Source organism: Bombus pyrosoma, linkage group LG6, assembly GCF_014825855.1.
Source record: "Bombus pyrosoma isolate SC7728 linkage group LG6, ASM1482585v1, whole genome shotgun sequence".
Classification (NCBI taxonomy): Eukaryota; Metazoa; Arthropoda; class Insecta; order Hymenoptera; family Apidae; genus Bombus; species Bombus pyrosoma.
Genome location: NC_057775.1, coordinates 4,873,781 through 4,898,113, shown reverse-complemented (window position 1 = coordinate 4,898,113; position 24,333 = coordinate 4,873,781). Strand labels below are relative to the sequence as shown.

Below are 24,333 nucleotides of genomic sequence, written 5' to 3'. Positions count from 1 at the left end.
GGAACGAAGACGGTAATTACCGCGACACGAAAGTCAACGTTGACATAAAAAATGAAGAGACATTATTTGATGATATTTCGATCGATAACACAATGAACAGCGTAGTGGGAAGTGATAAACTCTCGACTGCAGAACTACCTGTGAAAATACTTCAAGCACACGATAAAACGAACGAAAATAAACGACCTTCGAGCGATAAATCGCTTTTCATTTCGGATCCGTTTGTTTTGCGAACGAAGTGGGAAGGCGATTCGAGACAGGAGAAAAAGGACAAAGAATCGAAGACGGTTGATGAATCAAACCCGATGAAAGTGGATCAAAATATGCAAGGCAGGAAGTTAATTATCAACGAAATACAGGACGAATCGTATCAAGATGTAAAATCCAGTTTACAGGACAGGAAGTTAATTAACAAGGAAACACAGGAATCGTATCGAGATTCAACGTTGCCGAATGATGAATCAGATTTTAATGAAAGCATCGATATTCTACGCGCGAGGAATAAAATGGATGAAAAGATGATATCGATGGAAAAGGAAAAGTCGATCGTGACAACGCAAGAGAAAAAAGATTCTTCGGAATTAAAAATACCACAATTGTTAGATGAATCGTCGGACCTGAGAGAGCAGATGCAGAGACGGCAAAATCTGTACCAGGGAAATGAGAAGAATCTCTCGTTGAATTCCTGGCGTATCGACGAATCCCTGGCGGCAGACACTCGCAAAGGTATTCAACAGGAATATGATAAACAGAAGAGTGCAGCTGAAACATCAATTCGCGTCGATGCGAACAAACGTGGCCGTGTGAAACATCGCGAGCGTATTGGAACGAAATCAACGTCTACCGAAGAGATGCGCGCTGAAAACGAGGAACGAAGAAAATCGTTGAATCACGATGGGCAGCAGAGCGAGACGGAGGGACGTAATGTTTCATCGGCAGATCGCGCCGATTACGCGGTGGATTCTGATGAAAATGTTAAACTCGAACGGACATCTTTAGAGGAAAGAGAGGAAGCGATAGTTGATGTGAAATCTCGGGAAGAGAAGCCCGATGTGGGGAATTTAAAAGAGAAGAAGCACGAAGCGGAGGATCCTGAAACATCGGAATTCGAGTTTGATGTAAATAGTAACGAGTTTGAGATAGAGAACTTGAAGAATACAGAATTTAAGATGAAATATTTAGGGGGCAGATATTCTACAGAAGAAAATTTAAGAGTGCAGAAATCCGAAGTAAGGAACAAAGAGGATATCGAAGGAGACGATATAAATAGAGGAAAATTTGGATTAGAAGATGTAGAGAAAGAGAAGTCGAAAGAAGAAAGTAATAAAAAGAGGGAACATGATATTTCAGGCACGAAGAAAACAAAGTTTGAAGTTGAGAATTCGCAAGGGAAGAAACTTCGGTTACAAGATGTGAATGAAGGAGATAAATTGGAGTCGAAAGGTCTGAAAAGGAAAAAATTTGATCCGGAAATTTCAGCGAAAAGAAAATTTGAAGCAGAAAGTTCGCAGATGGGTAACGTAAAATTGAACTTTGGGCCGTGGGATGTAGCAGGGCAGAAATTTGAGTCGGAAGATTTACAGAAGAGAAAAAGTGAGGAACGAAATGTGGACAATGACAAATTTGAAGCTGGGGATTTGAAAGAGAAGGAAGTAGGCCCAGAAGATCGAGGCGAAACAGGACACGATCCGATAATAACACAGGAAGATAAATCTGGGTCAATGAACGTAGAAACAGAGAAATTTAAATCGTCGGTTGAGGTATTCAAGCCACAGTTTCGCGAAGATGATCTGTCACTGACTTCGGATGAAGTTTCAACGAAAAACGATAAAAATATCGAACAGTTTGATCCTCGTGATACACAAATAAATATAAAACAAGGGAAGAAAATTATGCAACAAGACAAAGAATCCTCAGAGAAAGAAAACGACGAAATTAATAAACATGTCGAAGAAATAAATAAAAATCTTGAAGAAGACATAAAGGAATACGTAAAATACAAGCAATATGAAACTGACGAAAACTTAATCGTTGAGGCTAAAGACGATGAAATATTTAAAGAAGATCCCTGGAACAATGACGTTACGTACAAGTACGAAGACTTGCATGCTACTCATGACGACGCGTTTGAAATTTCGAATAAAGAAAGTGAATCGAGAAAAAAAGTATATGAAATGACGTCTGGTAAACAATCTTTGAACGCGGATGAAGAACGTGGAATAACTGAAAATAAAAGTAAAGAAAATGAGAAGATTATTTCGTACGAAGGAGCAATATACAAAGATACAAGTGCTGATAAAGCATCCGGAGGTAAATATAAGCTGAAAGAGGATCACGTCGTAACAAATAAAAGAAAATACGAAGCAGATATGACGAAGGGAATAGGACTATCGTCTGTCGAAGAAGGAATGAACGAAACGAGTAGCAAAAATGAAGAAGAGCATGAAAAGTTATCTTTGAGTAAAGAAATTCTCGGAAAGAGAGATTTCAAAATAAAGAGTGATACTTCCGTAGATAACGATAAAAAAGACGTAAAGTCGAATCAAATATTGGATGAAAATGCGTCATCGATGGAGGAAAATAAATACGTATTAGTAAAAAGAACGCAATTACAAGCAGATCGTACGTTATCAGGAATAACAGACATTGCAGAAGAGGGACCATTTGTAAACGCTGGAATTCACGAAAAGAATAATAGAGCTCGTGTGTTATCAGCAAAAACAAATACCAAGGAGAAAGAACCGTTTAACGATCCAAGAATTTATCAAGAAATTCATAACACCGAACCATCGGAAAATAATGAAAAACATATTATACGTACGGAAGAACGTGAACCAAATAAATTATCGGAATATCAGACTGACGGGATAAAAACGTTAAATGTTGAAAGCAATCAATTTTCTAATGACGATATTATTATTTCCAAGAAGGACAATTCCGCGAATAGAATTAATGAAATATTGCAAGAGTATGAGAACAGTGAGAAAACACTGTTACGAGATTCGGAGGTAAATCAAGCAACGAACCCGTCAAGTATCAATACTCGAACAGGAAGTCCCACAGATCCTCAAGGAAACGACGAATCCTCTGCTGCGACTATCGAAGCACACGTTGCGAAACCGCAAGATGAAAACAAAGAGCTTCGCTCGAGCGGAAACGTCTACACGTCTACAACTCCTGATGAAAATCAAATCGAAATTCGCGCAAATTTCGGCACATTAAGTAATACAGATGTTCACGCGCTTGGATATTCTGATAGACTTAACAAAGATAATAATCCTTCAGCTACAGTTCATGAAGTATCTTTAGAAGAAAACGAACCTGGAAAAAATAAGCTAGCGACGTTCGAAGAAGCGTCGAGTGAAAATACGCAAAAGGAAGCTAAAGAAGGGAAAAAGGAAATTATAAAAGGTCTGTCACTTTCAAATAGTATTGCAAACAGTGGAGAAGAATTGAAGACAGCGAAAGAAACACGCGTGATTGGCGGTACCAAAGAAAAATACGAAACACAAGCAGCGAATGAGGTCGATAATACTTTGGAGACATTGAACGAAACAGCTGATCAATCGGTTATTAGTCTAACTGGATTTTTAAGTGACGAGCCTAAAGAATTTTCGTCAAAGGAGAGGCCAGAAGAAATCGGATCTGTATTTTATAATTCAAACGAAGAAAGTAACTTCTCAGATGTACATATTATTAATCCTCCAGTTTTCATTGATAAGAACGATCATGAAGATATTGATCCCAACGAAAGCAGTCAGAAATATATAAAGTCTGGCCGTGAAAGCATTAACGCTGCATTAAAGAAAATTGAAAATCTAGAGAGGGAAGGTTACACGGAAAAGGAAATAGACGAAGCCTCGAAATTAAATTCAAATATCGATACTTCAACCGAATCATTAATTAAAACGAAGGAATTAGATCTTCTAGGGAAACACAGAGATGAAGTAGTGGCAAATGATGTAAACGTGGAACAAGCGACCGAATCATTCTCGGCTTGGAGTTCTAAGTTCTCCGGTAATAGCGGCATCTCCGGAGAAGATAATATATCATCGACTGCTATTAATCAAGGATCCGAAGAAGAAACGGAGAAAGAGGAAGTAACGGGGCGTAGCATGGCTGAAGATCATTCGTCTAAACACAGCGATTTGAAAATGATTAGTAATTTGTCAGTTATAAACAGCGGCAGTACCGAGATAGGAGAAGAAAATAAAGAAAGAAATTCTACGATAACAGATGAAAAACTGGACAGTGGCAACCTCGAAGGAAATCTTTCGAACGTTGCTAAATTATTAACAACTAAAAATTCTGCAGAAATTATGAGTTACTATAAAACCGAAGGGAATGTTAGCAATTTCGTTGAATATGATAAAATAAATAAAAGCGACAAGGAAGATCGGACGAAAGAATCAGAAATCGATATATCTGGAAGGAGTAACGAGTCTTCGATAGGTATTACGCAGAAACAAGCTGTAACGACAGGGAAAAGTAGATTAAACGATCCGTACGCCAAAGAAACCGAACGAAAAGCTTCTTTGAACGAAAGTGAATCGATTACGTGGGATTTAAATAAAGAGAAAGCGGCCGTAGAAGGATCCAACACAAGCATCGAAGCGACTGAGAGTAACGATGCCGCCAGAGAAAGTAAAGAGTCATCACCTACGACGAACACGCTAAAAACGTCGAAGAGTAAAGTTTTATTGTCCGATTTAAGCGCCGAAAGTTTCCACAAGAATGACAAGTTGGGGAAGAAGCAACACGAAACGTTGGACAATTCGAGTTCCGGTGAAACGAGATCGAAAGAAGATGAAATTACCAAGCTCCATACGAAAGTGAATGACAAGTACACGACGCCATCCGCAGACCGGCAATTAATCGAAACCGAAGTACTCGGAGCGTTCTCCGAAACGAGTACTCAACCTGCTTTGAATATCAGCGAAGCTCGCTCTCCAGACATGCACGAAAATACAATTAAATCTCGTTTACTCGAAGCAGCCACGCTACGTCCACTTAATTGGACCGATAACGAAGGATACAAAGACCCACTGGTCGAAGCTAGTTGGATACACAAAGAAACTCTCAGCACTAGGACTTACGATCCCGACACTATGCATTTATCCAAATTAGATCCTAAAAAGACATTATCTGAAATGGTAAACGTGTCGAATGAAAAAGTCGAAAGTTCAACAGACAAAGTAGGAAATATTCCGAAAGAGAGAGGATATGATATCACTTACAACAATATGAAAGGGCTGGGAGGCGATGAAACAGAGAAAGTAGCTGAAAATATTTTTAATGGATTTAACGACATTTCTGTGGAAAACAACAATGAACATATGGGAACAATAGAGGACAATAAATTTATGAACAGTATTGTGGACACGTCATATGCAAACGTGTTACTTAACGAAAGTGACTACAGGATAGACGGCGAGGTAAATGCCAAGAGACAGGAAAACATAGATCTTTCGCACGAGAATGATCTATTAGGCGTGCGAGAGAATGAGAATATAAAAAATACGGATGCAACTGATATGTTGGAGCAAATGCATGACGTAAATGAAAAATATTCAGAGTTGGATGTTTATGACGAAAACTATAAACCAAAGATATTAACCATTACGGACGTTGCACAAAATCACGATAATTTATTGAAAAATAGTAAACAAGAGAAGAATCCTCTATTGAAACTTCTTTTAAACAAAGCAAATGATATCCAAAATTTGAACAACGAAATAAAAGGATCACATATGAGTGACAATAGTTCTGAGAAAAATAACGAATCTTCGGAAGCACGAACAAAAATCAAGCTTGACGAGCTAAATAAAGAAACGTCTGAAGGAAAGGCAACTCAGAAATCGGAAAGTTACGAAGATAAATTACATCTATCTGAACGGAGAATATCACAGTCCGAGGAGAATTTGTATGAAATACCCGAAGACGAAAAAGAAACACAGATACAGAAAGCTTTAACCGAAGCTGAAATAGCGGTAACTGAGTTGCCTCGAGTAAAGGAACAACAACAGAAGAATATCTTAGAAGAGGAGGAGGAAACGTATACTAAAGCGGGAGATAAGCATATTTCAAGCGAGAATCACTTAGAAGATGCTGATAGACGTAATGTTAGTTGGAACCGGTTAAATCCAATGGAAATTACAGATTCGAAGAGTAACGATGAAATATCATTAAAACAACATTATAAACCAAAGATACAAGGCACATCAAGCAACTTAGAAGACATTGATTCGGAAATATTAATCAGATCTGATAGCACATCCAATAAGATTATGAATGATTTAGAGAATAAATATAAAGACTTAGCTCTGGATATAAATGATCCACAGAAGATGACTTATGATTCAAATACACAAGATGAATTGAAGTTAAATTCAAAAGAAGTGGGTCACTCTGGGACATCAATAAAATCTTATTATACATCCAATGTTACTGAAAATAACATACACAATCAATACCAAAATCCAGCCCTAACAATAACTGAGCCACTGAAACTGGCTTACGAATCAAAAATACAAAAACTGTGGCTCAATTCGGAAAATGATACTAATTCTAGCGTATCGATCGGACCTGGTTATACATCTAACGCTATTGCGAGTGATTTACACAATACACTCGGGGATCCAGCTACGAGTGTAAGTAACTCAAACAAAATCATTTATGAATCATATGCACAAGATGAATCGGGACTAAATTCTAGCGTATCAATCGGATCTGGCTATGCATCTAACGCTATTGCGAGTAATTTACATAATACACTCAGGGATCCAGCTACGAGTGTAAGTAACTCAAACAAAATGATTTATGAATCATATGCACAAGATGAATCGGGACTAAATTCAAAAGAAAAGACGGACCCTGATATATCAGTCGAATCTCATTATACGACCAATGCTGTCAAGAGTGATTCACATAATAAATCTAAAAACTCACCTGTAAGTGCAAGCGACTCAAAGAAAGTGAGTTATGGGTCAAAAGTAAGAGACAAATCAAAATTCACTTTGGAAAAAGATGCTTATCCTGATATATCAGTAAAATCTTATTATACATCAGACGCTAATAAGTATGATTTACATAGTGAGTATCAGGAACCAACTCTAATCATAATTGATCCACTGAAGATAACTTACGAATCGAATATACAAGATGAGTCAAAACTGGATTCAAAAGAAGAGACTGACTTTGGAATATCAGGCGAATCTCGCTATGCATCTGGCATTGATAAGAATGATTTACATAACGAAGACCAGGACTTAACCCTAGTTGTAAGTAACCCAAAGAAATTGACATACAAATCAAGTATACATGAAGAGACAAAGCCCAAGCTCAAAGAAGATTCAGCTAGAAAATTAGATTCGAACGAAGCGGCTGACTCGAGTATATCAACCGAACCTTACAGCGAATCTAATGATTCATCCATAAGCGTTAGTGATGAATTAGCGAAAATACTTTATAAATCAAATATAGACAATAAATCAAATAAATTTGATTCGAAAAAAGATGCTGACTCTGGTTTATCAGTGCAATCTTACTCCATATGGAATACTACTAACAGCGGTTTGCATAATAAACCTAAGGACTCAGCTGCAACTTTAAATGATTCGAAGAAAGTTATTCACGAATCAAGTGTAAAAGACAATTCAAAAGAGAATATCGATACTGACATACCGGTCGAATCTTACTTCACACCTAACGTTGAACATGATTTACACAGTCAATACCAGGACCCAGAATTAGTGGTACTTGAGCCACTTGAGCCAATAACTTATGAATCGGAAATGCCAGAACACTCGATACACGATAAAAAAGAAGATACTGACTCTGATATATCGAACAAATCTCAGTATACACCTAGTACTGTTAACAGTAATCTACGTAACGAATTCAGAGATCCAGCTCAAACTGACTCAAAGGAGAGTATTGAACGACATAATTTGAAAACTACAGCGAATAGTGAAAATATAGTAGAGAACGAATCTACTCAATTTATAAAAGATGGAAAAACACTTCCAATTTCTGAACTTGCCGATCAGTCCTCGTTATTCACAATTTTTGAAGAAGGACCAGAAGTAAATACTCACGGGGTAAATGTGCTCTCAAATATCACAATGATTGGAGCTTCTACAGACGCACATCGTTCTCTCGAAAAGAAAGAAAAAAGCACGAAATCGAACAACCCCTTGTCTCGTGTTTCTGGAACGACATTATCCGGTCGAGACAGCGAAGAAATTCCAGACGCTAAATTCGTAAAGAAATTGCAACCTAGTTCGAAAAAGTTGGCAAAATCATGGGCAGAAATCGCGAATAAAAGCGAATCGTCCAGCCCTGTATCTTCGAAGAAGTTTAAATCGCATTCCGATGAAGCAGAATCTGCGACATCAGTGGAGTCCTCGTCGTATAAGACCTTAGACAAAGTTTTGGAGATCGAAGATGCGAATAACAATTTATGCGATATCCTCAGATCTAGTTTACTGTTTACACATTTTCAAGATGATGCATGGGATAACGAAGTTTCAAGCACGTACGATGTATCGACCGACGTGCTACCATCAAACCTGGCCAATGTGAAAAGCAAAAGCTATGAATCTGCGAGTATGCTTCAGGTAAGCACAGTTGAAGAAGCTAATGATTTGCATTATTCAAAATTTGCAGCTTCACGATTTCCATTATTCAAAATTTCAAAACAAATTTTATGTTATTACTTAGCTGCGATTTTTCGGTCTTTTCAAACCAATTGTATTTTCCTAACGTTAAATATTTTTTCAAGTTTGAGCAAAATATGATAGAGCTTTTGGTATGCGCGATTTTCAGTTTCAATTTTATGTCAAATGTTCCCTTAAAGCTTCGACTACCACTTCGATCGTTAAAAGAAGGAAAAGATTGATATATAGAAATCCGAAAATAGTAGTAAGATCAAAATCAAAGTTTCAACCGGAAAACCCCTAAATGAACCAGAACATACAGTCAATCGCAAAATCTACAATACGTACACTCTTTAAATTAAAAATATTATGGCAAAGACTTTAGCTTTAACAATATTTTTGGTATCAAATTTTATATTAAATAAACCAAGACGAATATTTCAAAAAAAAAAAATGACATTTCATTAGAGAGTAGAAATATTTTATATTTATAATATAATTATATGCTAATACATTTTATATTTTCATTTTGCTTCCATAGGAGTCAGATGAAGACAAAGTGGATGTTTATATAGTGAAACAAACTTCTGAAGGGCCCGTAAAAATCGCACACGTAGAAAATATGGAACCTCTCATCGTAACCAGTGACGAGATTTCAAAGAATATTTACGATAGCATGGTTAATATGTTCAACAGAAATCGGATCAAAAGTGGCTCGTCGGCTACGTAACAAACGATTCAATTTAGAATATTTGTTATTTCATATGCTTAGTACTTGTTAGTGAGTTATCATAGTGTTAGTAATTTATTCGACAGACATATATTTCCATCAAAGAATCAAAAATATAAGAAATATGCTCTCGAAATATTAAGAGATCGATGTCATACGTAAAGTTTGCACCTGTTCTCGTTAACGTTAATCAACGATGTCATATAATCGATGGAGCATAACAGAGAAAAGTATAGGTACATTTCGTAAGCCATTGAACACTTCTCATTAATTAACTAATTAAAGTATTAAACAATTGAAACATTAAGCAAAATCAATTGTGCTATTATGTAAAAGATTGAATTGTAAATACATATATATGTATACATCGATAATAAAAATTACCTTCAATTGTATGAAATTGCTATTTAATTCGCCACTACCTTCATAATATTTATATTATTATATCATAATAAAAGTACACACAGACGCACATGTACATGTCTTACGTAACTGAGCCTCGCTATGCTTCTGGCAGAGTGAAAAATGGAACAAAATTTCTTTCAGGAAAGTTAAACTCGAATGATAAGTGACAGCGTCGTTTCGAAACTGAGAGAGTTTTACAGATTTCAGGCGATCTCTAACTTTGCAGATAAAGCTATAAACACGTTTCTGTACGCCAATCGATAACGCCTATTTATAAAAACGAAATTAATACATTTAATTTCAATTTTGTAGAACTTATCGCATAAAAGGCAACGTAACGTAAAGGCAACGCAATATTCATGTGATAATGTATATCCTTGTCTTTCATGCATGATTATTGTCTTGTCAGCAAAATTAATTATTTTCCTTATAAATATTCCAACAAATTATTTCAATAATTTTACACAAGTCAAAAGTAATTGTATCACAAACACAATTAGATTGTTTTAATTTCAATGAAATGTTCGACTCGGTAAAACATTTATCCATCTGCTTTCATTAAAATACGTTTTAAGCGATCGAGGGCAACGATCTGCCATATTATCTTTTTTTTTCTTTTTCCCTTTTATACCGAAATTACCACCATTTATCATGAGTAACGCGAGTAAATAGCCGTGAAAGAAGGAGGATAGACGATGAAACGATTACAGGGCGGGAAATGTGTAAATGCGAGGTAACAGCGGCCAGTTGTCGTTGCGTATTTCAAAGATGTGTTAGGCGCGAATCAATTTCGGGTCAGCAGTTTCGTGATCAGCAGCTGTGTGCGCTCGTTGCTCGTTTCAATGCGTTCAACGGGATAAACGGGAAAATTACTGTCCGGCATATTTGCATATCTCCGTAAAACCATCCTAGATTTATACTCATATTGATTCAGCAAAGAATATGAACATTTTCTATTAAAATATTAATTTATCCCTCTCTTTCTTCCTCTTCCTCTCTATTCGTTTTCAGACACATATTTATAATTGTCTATATTCTTTGGTTTACATTTTTATATTCTTTTTATTAATAATATCGTACATTTGGATACTCTCTTTATGATTCATATGAATTCACTAGTTTCTTTATTTAAAAAATATTTAAATTAAGACCCTTTAATTCATCGAGATTATTGCCTTTTGTGCTTTAAATATAATACGCGTTTTATTTCGTGGAATAATCAATTCAACATTGTTAAGTCTGGTTTTAATTTTGCGATATCTCATCGCATTGTTTAAAATCGGAATTCATCTCGTTAAAAGGTTCCTTCTATAACATGAATTGTGTCAATATACTGCATATTCTCGCAATATTTTTGTATATTTCGTAAAAATATTGTCTTCTCTTCTAAAGGATTAACCGGGAACGTAAATCATACTTTGCAGAGAAACGACTATGTACGTACGAGATTTATATTTGGAAGAGAATTTCGAAAAATTTAATATCTTCTGCAAGCAGAAGATCGGATCACTGGCCCCATTTTTCTGGGGAAAAATCAACAATAGAACATTTAATGATCCCCAGTGATAAAATTGTTGCCCGTACGTATTTTGCTCGTATTTAACGTATTGAGGTACAGCTCCAATACCGTACAATATATTTTATAAATAAAACACCGGTTTAACTCCGCGGCAAACCAAAAAGATAATAAACTAATCTTGATTTCAACGCTTGGGAAACGAAAGAAAACCTAGTGAATTTACATTAATTAAAAACAAGTGTACTGTACAGAGTATACTGTAGAACAAGTATATTGTACAGAGACTGAATCTAAATTAATCTTAAATCTTTCATACATGTGACATTAATAGAAGACATGTTAAATTTAAATCGGGTATTTCTCGAAAATGTTGGCAAGAAATAAACAGAACAAAAAGCTGAAACCTTTTACAACGGAAATCCATTTGTCGATCAAGCAAGAGTCTTCTCCCCCGCAACGTTCCTCGAACGATCTCTGTATTCCAACCACGTAGCATCAACCGCTGTCTTGGCGCGAAAGTGTGTCAAAGATGTGCGCTGAATCCAGACAATACAGCCTCGAGAACAATGCCGAGAGGCGTTATTACAGAAACGTCCTTCAAATCGGATGTTAGGCACAAAGATTATCACGACAACGACGAAAGAGGACAAGCCTCGTTCTTCGAAGAAGGCATCCTCTCCCTGTGGTTCCATCAACGTCGCTGTACAGTGTCACGCAGTGCCTTGATCACACCCAGTTTCTACCTGCCATTCTCTTGGCAAATGCCAGTGGATGGTGTAGAATAGAAACACGAAGATAAAAAGAGAGAGAGAATAAGACGAAGTTAAAACAACACAGATACGGCCTCTTTAGAGAAAAGTGGCTCTGCCAGCTGAAGCTTAAAGGGGTCATTGTGGTGAACGCTCAGCTGCATTACTGATGAATGATCCGGAAAACGGAAAGGTGAACAGGGTTCCCTTCGCCAGAGGTATGTGTCCGCTCGTGCCATCCAACGAAACTTTCTTTATGACTCTCGAGGCAAGTACAACTTCATCATAGGCCGGGTCGCCTGCGGCCACCACGGCGAAACTTTGCGGTTCGTTGCTCGGCGCATTCGTGGCCGAAGCGTTTAGCGGTGGAATGACTTCTTGTGGACAATAACTGGCTGGTCATTTAACTTTGCTTGTTGTTACGTGCGCGTAGCGTGTTCAATATCGGCAACAGGGAGCTGTTACTCCGAGGTCCGTTCAATTAGCTAACGTTCTTTTCGCAAACCACGTTGACGGCCAGAAAATGTAACGCAGCGTTTCGTGAACATAGAACCAGGCAGAGAGAGTTATTAATTTCGCGCTATTAATCGCCGGCCACAGCCCAGGACGATGTAATTTTGTTACGTTGCCCTTTAACGGGTATTAGGAAGACAGCTGGTAGCGAAATGCTCCAGTGACGATGCGTCCATTGTAAACAGCCCGAGAAAAATTGGGTTCAACACCGTGTGAAAGTTTGAAGTTTACGCGTCGTAGAAATTTCGAGTTCGATAAATACTGTGATAAATACTGTGCATTTATGCCCTAATGATTGTAAAAAAAAATTCATAGCCCGAATATTTGTCGTTTTACAAATTCACAGTTTTCAAATATGTAGACTAAGATTGCGCTAAAGGATTAATTTCCAATCTCGTTATAACTCGACTCGTGTCAAACCTTACGTTCGATTTATGCAAGTTTCACCGGCAAATTTTTATTCGTCGTTCGCGCCCTTACCTCGAAATCTGTGAAGGCTTTGTAAGTTAGGATCAAGCAGCCACCGAAGAATAGACAGGTGGCCAGGTTTCTGGTATCCGCCAATGAGGCGACCAAAGGAACAGATCCCATCTGCCAGTCGTGAGACAGCGTTGCTGGGCACAGTAGTAACCAGCAATTCAGAGCCGCCAGATAGCAGAATGTCAATAATCTGGAATCAAAAAGGAACGAATGGTTCTCTTTAACGATGTCGATATATCTCCTCGAAATCGATGTAAAAGGAAGAACGGAAACAAAAAATTGAGCAAAGGTGAGAAAAAAAGTAGCAAAAATGCAACGTTGATATTTCGAACGAAAATCCGATTTTGCGAGAAATTCGCGAAATAATCGCATTTCGCTACGACGACTCTTGTGTGGCCGGCATGCTACTGGCACGTACGGCTTATTACTATCCGAAAACGTCAATCACGCGTCGCCAGAGTGCTTGGTCGGACGTGTCAACTTCAGGCCTCTCGGGAATGCATTAAATACCACATTTTGCATGGTCGCTTTTTTTTTCCTTGCATAAATGCAATTACGAAATTAATGCATATCTTATCTTGCTGAAAGTTTTATAATGGATTAAATTATAGTTTTAAGCGGAGCGAATGAAGAAGGTGTTTTCACATTTGCACGATCAAATTCCCTGCAATTAAACTAAAGTACTCTCGCGTAATTGAAAATTTCAAACAGTGATAATTCTTTTGTTAAGGAATTTTTATTTTACACTGCAGTAGAGCTGGGTACGTATGAACTCCATTTATTTAGAGAAAATTTTAGTCAGCGTTCGGTTAGATAAATTTCCACCCGCTGACGCTTATTGCACGAACAAAAATCACAGCTAAATAATACATTGTTTGTCCTGTGACAGGTTCATATATAAATGAAATTCTACTACCCTTATCGTTGATTTCAATTTTACCGATTTCCAAAATCAGATTAACTTTATTATTTCGTTTTATTAACTACGAATGTACGTGAAAAACAGGAAATATAAATTTTATTTCCTAATAGCTTCAGAAAATTTAACCCACTTAACCTACATAAAGAACAGAGCTCTCGTCTCATTAACCAAGTTACGCATACTCCACCGTTAAGCTCTCTGAAACACAGCGCGCAAAGCTGAATCGATTTTAACCAATATTCAAAGCATCCTCGACGCATAAATGCATTAAGTACCCACAGTTCGCAATCTTATCATTCCACTTAAGCGATTACCATCGGTACTTGCTCGACCGTTCAATTTAATCGTCCCTTTGTATAACTTTCTACAACTACAAATCATCTTTTTCCTCTTCTATAGGAAACTTTCGCGTATACGCACAATATATTCCGCAAAAGTTTTCCATGATAAATCTTCAAATACTTTCGTGACTCATCGTATAAGACATTGCTGTCGCCAACAACTTTTCTTTCCCCCTTATTTTTCATCTTCTCTTCCCGGAGTAAATTGGTCGACGATACTTCGCGCAAATTCCGAATACTCACAGCTGGTATTGTTCGACTGGCAGCGACGTTGAAGAGGTCGAACTACAACGCCGTTGAAGAGTCTGGCCTCGAATGCTGACGCGGAGCTTCCATTTTCTCCGCTATCAGCATCCACCGATATAATCACCGATATAATGGTCGAGCGTCCCGTCGCAAGCATCTCAGCCATCTTCGAGGAGGATAGCCCCGGTGTATCGTCGCGCCTACGAGCGGCTTACTCGGCAAGTCTATTGTTTGGCGTGTACGAGCCAAAGCACGCGACAGCCACCACGCGTCGCTAAATATTCCTGCCCGTTCCTACGGTCGTTAATTTTTTCTTTGTTTGATCTTTAATCGCCGTTACTATGCCAAAGTACTATGAAAATCGGTAATGAGTTGTTGTAGAGTATACATATATCAAAACGAGGGTCAATGGCCTCCATTTTGAGGTGTGTGTTTGAACTTGATGAAAAGGATTGTACGATGGGACGTTAAAGGGAATCGCTTGGAGAAAGTTTCGAGAGAATGGTTGAAGTAAAAATTATTTTAGCGTAGAATTTTCCGTTTGGAAGGATTTACATTACCAACTAAAAGTTTGAAATCGCTACGTGTTCTATAGAACTCGTAAAATTCGAAAAGGAATCAGCTTAAAATTTTCCTATGTTAGAATGTTCTTTAATACGCGAAAACAGCTCTCTGACTGACAGAAAAATATCCAGTTGATGCTACCTAAGTAGATAATTACTGCTTCTTTTCAAATTTTACTTAATACGGTAAAATCATCGGGTAACGAAACATAGAAATGTCTAATTTAGAACAACAATTTGTGAGCAACTTGAAAATATAATTTCACTCAACGTAGTATCAAGTCTGATTTAGATTCGGCTAGGTTATTTCTAAAGTGGCGTATACCGCTGAACATTATTCCACTCAACATGTCCCCATTTACATACATGTTCAGATAATGAGTTTCACGTATGTTACGCTCATTTTCTGTATTTAATAATGTCGCACATTATAGTCAGGTAATGTGTACATTACATTTGGGTTTATCACACGGTACATTGTACCTAAATTCTGAGGAATATGATTATTCGCATTAACGAACAACTCGGGAGACGAAAGAGAGAGAGAGAGAGAGTGGGAGAGAGATAGAGGGCTAGAGGGAAAGAAAGAGCAGGAGGAACAGCGAAAGAAAATATAAATATAACGGGTGCTAATTGGCACTGCTCCTTTTCTAGTTATCTACCCGCGTATCCCGTAAGTGCAGTGTACAACATTTCCCGCTTTCATCACACACGTATACACGTTGGTTCAACAATAGAACGTCGCCGGATTTGTTTTAAAAGAGCCTTACTTTGGATTATTAACTCTCTACAAGCGAGCGTTTCACGTTGTCTTTCATCGAGAAGGCAACATTTACGGTACAGAAATGTACGAAACGTGTCGCATGTCATTTTTGTTAAATGAAATATTTATTAAATTAATTATACCATTACCGTGTTGCACGGACCGTGGTGCGCCAATTTACTGTTAATAATCATAGCGATATCAAGATGTTTCTTTCTTTTCCCGCATTTGTGGCACGTGTATAAAACGAGAGCAGTGAACAACTTTAAAAGTACACAGTATAGGTTCTTATCGCCGGAAGATATTTCATCAAACTGGAGTTTCATAAGTTTCCCTATTAGTTTTTGATTTTTAGTTACGAAACTTTTAGCTTAACGTCAAATAAGTACATAGGGCTGAAGGTGTTACGCAGGTTGCATTATAAATCTTGTTTCGTTGAAGGCGGAAAATTTATGAGGAGGAAATGCGCGTAAAGGAACGTTTTAGAAACATTATTCTTCATTACGAAATGGAACTAAAATTCTATAGAGATTTCAACCTACGGTTCCAACCGTAGATGATCAGTTTAACTAACCAACCAACTAACAATAACGCTATAATAGAATATTATTTTGTTCCCTGTTTTTACTTTTTTCTCTTATGCACACTCTATGAGATAGACAAACTTGGAACAAAGGAATCAACACTTTTCATGCTGCAGACGAACGAGAACAATTATCTATCCGTAATGAATTTGACGTTTATGCATGTTGCTTTTCGACAAAAGATGTTAGCCAGCCATCCAACTAGAAGTTGCTCTTTGCGTCGGTCAACCGCTGTCTCAAGTCACTAGGAGTTTTGTAGGTAGATCGGATGCTAGTAGCATTATGTGCACAGAGACAGACGAAGGATATGGGACCACGGTACATGGTACACGGGATATACAGCGTCCTGAACTGCATTGCGGTATACTCGACTTCCCGCCGAGTAAAGATGACCTTCCGACTTGGCTTCCGTCACGGTAAACTGATCCGAACTTGGCCCGGGACAATGAATCTTGCGTTTGCCCTTTCAAGGCGGCAGTTTCAGACGCGCAACTTCTTGATTTTTAATTTTCTATGTTATAGCTAATACTTTGACTTTGATCTTGCCTCGGTAGTAAGCTACAGGTAAAATATTGCCACACGTTTCCTCTTTTATCATTGAAGTTATGTCACCGGTTAATTTAATGGATCACCTATATCCTACGTCATAAGAAAATGACAGTAATTACACATATATCGTTTCCAACGTTACAAAGACACGGACATCGTCGATTCAGAATTGTTCGTAATGTTCTGAATTGCCACCGTCGTGAAGGTGCTTTGTACTTTATCGCCTCCCCATTGTCCTTCGCCAGTTTGCGCAGCGATGAATGATATGTTGGCCAACACGAATTTTTCTCTGTTATGACTACATTTTATTAAACTATCTTTTTCATAAAGCTCGTTTTAAACCTCGCTCGTGTTTAGAATTTAGGGCGAGCTTTAAGTGTATACAATAAATATTGGTTGTCTTCTTGTTACGTCGGATTAAAGAAGAAATTTCTTGCGAAACGGTATTCTTTATCTGGCGTTAAGTGAACGATGTTGAAACGCAAGACGAGTTCAATCGTTCTTGTTTTCCAGATGAAGATAGATGGATACAGCTGAAATTAACTACGTGAAGTCCGGTGGAGCGGACAGCTCTTTTATAAGATTTACTCCGACGTCGTAGAGGAACTGTTCTTGTCATGGAAGAAATAAACTAGACCGTTGTAATTCTGTTGTTTCGCGGTAAGTTTCGTAATTAAGGAACTTCCATGTAACATTTCAGTATTTCAATCGTTAAGAATTACTCGCTGAAATATCTTTCGCGACTTTTCGATGAAACAAGTGTCTTAAAATTTTAATTGTGAAACTTGTATTGCATAAACGTACTATAGGTATCAAGCTTTTTGCTCATACTTTTTTCACGTAAAACGTTAAACAATTCATCGGTAACCAGGCTAAATTCTCTTATTCGTCTATTTTTTCAAGCAATTTTATTTATTTATACCTATTTATTGTAATCTCTGTATTATTTTCATCGACTTGGTAAATATTTTATTAGACATTAATATACGTCTGTCCATAAAAACCAATAATAATTACACCATCATCCGTCAATTACGACAACAATCGTAGCGTTTGGCGTAAATACAAAAGAAATAGAAGATCAATTAACACTTACCCTGATAATTTTCCTATTCCCATTTCCGGATACTAAAAATTAAGCGAACATTCGCGATACGACGTACGTATGATTACCTAAATGTAAATCAAACCGCGAAGAGCACTAAATTCACCACTTCGAAAGTAATTACAAACTTCTATCTACAGGATATCTATGTAAATGTCCTTAACAAATGGCACTTCCTTTTCATTAAATCTCCGGCAGTCTTACGCGGACGCCATTTCGTGGTAATATCTGGTATTAAACACGAGTTCCGTCCTAACGCTTTAACATTGCGTCTGTTCTTCAAATATTACGTTCTCGACCTCATGCCAAACCGCACCGCCATATATTACCTACAATGGCGCAGGAGCGGAATACACGTAGAGCAGCGGGACGCGCAAGGATTTAGAAGGAACACAACAACTGTTTACCCTGGTTAAGTTGGCTTCGCGTACCGGTGGAAAAGAATTTTTGGTGCAAACATCGTGCGTACCAGAGAAAAATACAGCCAGATTATATTCTCTCTCTTCTTTCGGGGAAGATTAATATTTAAAGGCTCTCCGATATGGAGAACGCTTCGTGCACGACGCTCCTGGATATAAAAGATCTAAAATCTTTATATACCCTGCCAGAACACTTCCTACCGTCAAAAAATTTTATTTTACATTCTAAATTGCCGCGTGTTCCTTTTGTGAAAGCGGATTGAATATAAATTAATTAAATAACACATGGTATAAGGAACCATCACCACACAAGGTATAATGGAACCATCAAAATTTAACATGCGAATTCTGCATTTTTCTGTTGCTATTTCTGAGGTATTAAATATTTAGCTTGTACTACGATAATGATGTAATTGAAGCTTTGCAGTTTTTCAATTATTAATATAAAAAAGATAGTTATCGGTTGTATTTTTTACAGATTAAGTCCTGTAAATGAGCTCCAAAATGTTATCGCGTAACTACATTTGTGTTGCCATTGCGTTTTTACTTTTACCTTCAACAATATATCGTACTCCTTTCTTCTTTTCATCGCTAACAACGTATTATTTCGATTTACTGACATTATTGGTGAAAATGATATGCGCAGCTCCTGTTGCAATTATTTTCGGCAGTAACACGAAACGAAAAATAAATCTTCTGACGAAGCGATTTTTGCATCAAGAGTGCTACAAATCAGAGTGGGAGTAAGTTTGATAACAAATGTGAATCTATCGAACTGAATAAGATTATTATAACATTTTTGTACACGTCCGACGTCTTATTATACCAATCTGGTATTTTAATGACGATTTGGGTCATTCAAACCCGTTTTCCCTTAACTTTGCCTCACTTCATTCGAGTCAGCAATTTTAACTTCGTTTTTTTGTTGGTGTAAACCAATCAAAACAATTATTTTTGTTTTATAAACGCCTGGAAGTTTGATTACGATCTTGTGTGTAGACAATGAAACCGATATTGTCTTATCGATCGACATATTGCCGAATTTACTTGATAAAGAACGAATAAGATACGTAAGCTTTATAAAGTATATTACTCCTCAGGAAGCGTTTTAATATTTATGGAAGAATTCCATTTAAACGTTCTTCTCCAACGATACTATCAAGGAACGTTTCATTTGGCAATTCATTTTTCTTGAAATTTCGACATTGACGTAACGTGGTATTGACACAACGAATCCAGGGAAACTGAAAAAAGATTACCGTTCACTAACCAATTAATTAAAACTTTACTTTACTTTTCTTTAAAATTCTTCAGACACATTATATATACAACATGCTGCAATTCGTTCATCAATTTAAATGAGTTAAAATAAGCTATATTTAAAGAACGAGATGTTCAGAAATAACCTAAGAATTCTTAAATGTACACAATCTCTAATAGATTTATTTTTAGGATTTCTACATCCCTTATGCATTGCTCGGAATAATTAAAGATTCGCTATCCAAGTCAATTTCATTTTTATACCCATTACTCGTGTCTGCAAATTTTTCGTACAATAACTAACTTGACTTTAATTTTTATTATATTATGCATAATACTGTACTATTTTTATTCTATCTTTACTACTAAAGAACTAACGTCCTTGTTTCATTTCATGTTTATCAATAAAATGGAAACTGAAGAACGTCATGGATTCCATGTCTCTTAATTCAATGACCAACCGGCAACAGCATTTCCACCGATCCATTCAAATGAAACGTTTTGCTCTCTTTTCGCTATTAGCATTCCTTAATCCTCGATACCGTACGCGTAATCTGCGCGCTCACGTGTCACCAGCATGCTAATTAATGTCTCCGGCTGGCAATAAAAAAGCAGAGTCGAGCGAAAGTGTCGCGAAAAACAATGACAATAATGTATTCCACTCGGAGGCAGGCGATCTCTTTTCCGACGTATCATTTTTCTCAGCACCCAGGCTACACTTTTATTTCGTTGACGTGATTAATGGTACCCGGACGGCTTAAGAAACGTACACTCAAGATGCAGGAAGAAAGGCTGACCCGAAACGTCAAAATAATAATTCGGGATATATATCAAGCTGGCCGACGTGTACCATCACGTGAACGAGCTGGATTTTCTTGGGAACGTGGAGTGACGGACACAATTTTACAATTCCTAACTGACGTGCACGTTTACATGCATTCAGAGAAAGCGGACTGGCCGTGATTTTTGCGAAAACCTATATACCTACCGGATATTGCAGCGAACCCACCGCGAATACTCAGGGATTTATAGGCTTTTACTCGTTATTTGGAACGGATGCATATTGTTGCGCTCGTTTCGCGCTATGCATGAATCAAACGCGTAGGGAAAACGGCGAACGAACAGTGGCAACGTGCGCTCTTGCAACGCATGAGCGAGGAAATTGATTTATCAAACCTGCAGGTGTTGATTTCTTGCGATAAAAAAGGCGTTCAATAAGAAACGGGTGTAAAAGATTTTAATTTATTAAGGAGGACTTTTAATGTGCGAAATAGATTAAATTGGAAGTTTGTTTGATTATAAAGTTGTTGTTCTTTAACGTACTCTAAAGTATTTCTTAGTTTCCCAGTTGATTGAATTAGAGTTAATCGATCGATCGTCTGAATCACAGATTCGAATAATCGACTTCCTTCAATTTGCGAAATACTTTATATTTCATGAATTTCCTGATCTTTTAGTATAATCCATAGCGTTACAAGCGCATAATACGCAGAATACAAGAAGTACAAGTCTTCCTAAAGAGGAAAAGCATGAACGAAACAGAGATAGATAATTTTTAGCTCGAAGACGTTATTAAATATCGCATATTTCTTAAACATTCCACTTTTTTAAATAAATTCGATAAAAACGTGGAAAATTCTTGGGAAAATTGTTTAGCGGCAGAGATGCTTCAAAGCAATCGTAGGTTCTGGAATTAAATGAACCCGTGATTTAAATTCTTGTAGCTTGGCAGAGGTGTGATTGCACATTACAGTAAATATTCAACGCGCGATAGTAAAAATAAGGAACAAAGAAAAAGAAATGATCAGACACATACAGGAGACACGCGGCACGCGTTCGCAGGATTTAATTTACTTGGAACATGAATTACGGAACCGGTGAAGATTTAATTTGATAAAGTCCGTCCTGCCGTAGAGGAAAAAATGAAATTCTTTTGTAATAATCCGAATATCTGGGTTCAATTATATGAACATACTCGCAGCTCGCGCGTCAATTAGAAAATTCCTTTCAAAGCATTGCCGTGTCGTTAAAATACTAAATAAAATTCAATGTACAGTTTTGTTTAATTTTGAAACTGTGGCGCGTTGACAGAGTTGTATAGCTTCGATTTAACGCGGAAACGCGCGATAAAGTTTTAACGTACACAGTTCAGGAATAGGATTGGAAATTGAAATGTAAAACAGATTGTAAATTTCTTGGATCGAGTAAGAAAAAAGATCTCTGTTCCATCTTTAGCGGCGAGGGTAAAAGTACGCCAACCTTTTTATATGATTTCTATTCGTACAACGTTGACTGAGCGTACGCAGATTAAAATTTGAGCAAGTTTCTCGCTCCATTTTTTCGATACGTTGTTTCTCAATTTGAAAAGAAACACACAGAAACGTAGCAATCGTACGAATGATTTTGCTGTATTAAAAATTGAAACGAACCGGTAAAACGAAACTTTCGTAGTTCCACGACGCGTTGAAATTGTTACGATAACTGCAGCTTCCTAGGTCGAAATTGTTAATCCACTTTATGCTTCGAGCATTGCACGCGAAGACGAGGCTACTAATTGTAAGAGCTTCGGAAAGTTTCGTCATTAGGACGCGCGATGCGTGATACTGCATGCAAACTCAATGTTTCGCTTAAAAGAAAAAAAGAAAAAAACAAACGGAGGGATATGACCATAACCCGTACACGAGTTTTAATTTTTACTTATCAGTCGCGTTTTATAGTTCCAGGCACACGAGACATTCCTTTTGAAAGAACTCGCAGCTACGAGTCCCGTATGTTTCCTTCCTATCTTTCCATCGTTAAACTCGATTACCATTGAGGGAATAAGAGTACGGTTCCGTGGGAAGCTGGAAGGCTCTAACAGGTAGCTTTTCGCTGGATTCGTTTGAAATTGGAATACAAATCGGCAAGCAAAGCGGAGAGATATTCCTGACACGTACGCGTATTATGAGCGCGCGCGCTTCGAGTTTTATAGTAGCGAAATTTGAACAATGTGCATAGCTATTCTGCAACGTAATAACCGTACGTTATGCACCGTTATTACGAAGTATTAGCATTCAGCCAGTTGTGTCATTCTTAAGTTTCATATCCCACTTTATGTATTCAACGTCTGGGTAATTCTAGCGAGATACTGTGACTAACGAATGCAGGAGTAAAGAATATTGGTTGACAAGATATCAGAAATACTTGGCTTGTTAATCGTAAAAGACGAGTCGACCTTTTCACAAAGTAGCACCAGACAGATTTGGACAAACCTTTACCTGCTTGTTGAATAAGCGACGTCTTGTCTGTTCCATTTTTATTAAACGTCCTAGTGTTTTTACGAGTTTTGAATCTCGTGAGTTACTTCATCGTCTAAACAATTGGTGCAGTTTAGACAACGTGTCGAGTCAATCTTTTAATAATGTAACCAGGAGAGTTAAATGAGAAACTATTGTATAAGTCATTCATATCATGGAAAACCATTTTAGTCTATGAAATCTATCTTATTCTAATGATTTTCAAACATTTGTCAAACGTAAGTCACCGATAGACATCGTGACAATCGACGTGTTAAGAGTGGGAACAGAGACATCCATTACCATGGGACGAGCATGTTACTTTGACTTTGATCACATTACAGACTTCAATACTAAGTGCTCCCTAACGCCTAGTCTATTTTGGCAGTAGACAAACCTCATGGCCATCAAGATCCTGATCCTAAGTGGAAACATTTGTCAAGTGAACCCCCGTGACAAGTTGATCTTAATGCGAAATAGCCCTCGACACGAGAAGGAGCCTGAAATTGTGGGAATCCCGCAGCCAAATGTATAACCACAGGCATCAACATCCTGGAGATCTCTAAAGTGTTTAAATTTGACTTGCTCCGGATTAGGGATTAAATCGTATGTGTAGGTATTTTACATAGAATTTGATATATCGCGAGGCTAGAGAAATCTTGCGATTCAAGATAAGACAAACGTCAAGAATAACGAAATTCTGATGCAGCTTTTATTTTCGAAGATACGCGAGTCTCGCTAGTTCTCGAGTGAACAACAGTAAACACTCGATAGGAGATTATTACGCAGGAAAAGATGTCAAAAATTTCGAACAAAACGTCTTCGTTTAAATCTTTGAGAAAATGTCTTTGAGAAGATCTAAGCTACTAAGCCAATCTTCAACTGAAGTCTATTTTCTTTATTCTGATATTTATGAATATTCTATTTAATGTTACACAGTTTCATTATTACAATTGTTTAAAACCTTTTACTCTACGAAGATTGATATTTAAATTGATATTGATATTAATTAGATTAATTGGAACAGTAGAATTATCCAACAATATTATATTATCTTTAAGATTCTCTTTCCTGTCTATCATTAAAAATATGTCCAATTCGAAAACTACTTTCCCATTTCAGAAACCATTTCTAAACCGCTAAATGGAAAGCAGTAGGTCGATTTGTCGATGCATGTAAACCGCTTAATCGGAAAGGCGAGTGCGCGAGGTGAGGAAATAAGATGGACGTTGATCGTTTCCGACATTCGTGTA

The 24,333-nt window shown here is 37.3% G+C and overlaps 1 protein-coding gene across 8 annotated transcripts in view; it reads right to left on the bottom strand.

Moving 5' to 3' along the window:
* The window catches only part of LOC122568315 (protein O-mannosyl-transferase TMTC1-like), a 273,776-nt gene that overhangs the window by 53,302 nt on the left and 196,141 nt on the right, over window positions 1–24,333 (bottom strand). For all 8 annotated transcript variants that reach the window (XM_043727930.1, XM_043727928.1, XM_043727931.1 and 5 more), the window contains exon 7: window positions 13,054–13,243. In XM_043727930.1, the coding sequence (XP_043583865.1) occupies window positions 13,054–13,243 (190 nt within the window). The remainder of the gene's footprint in view (window positions 1–13,053; window positions 13,244–24,333) is intronic.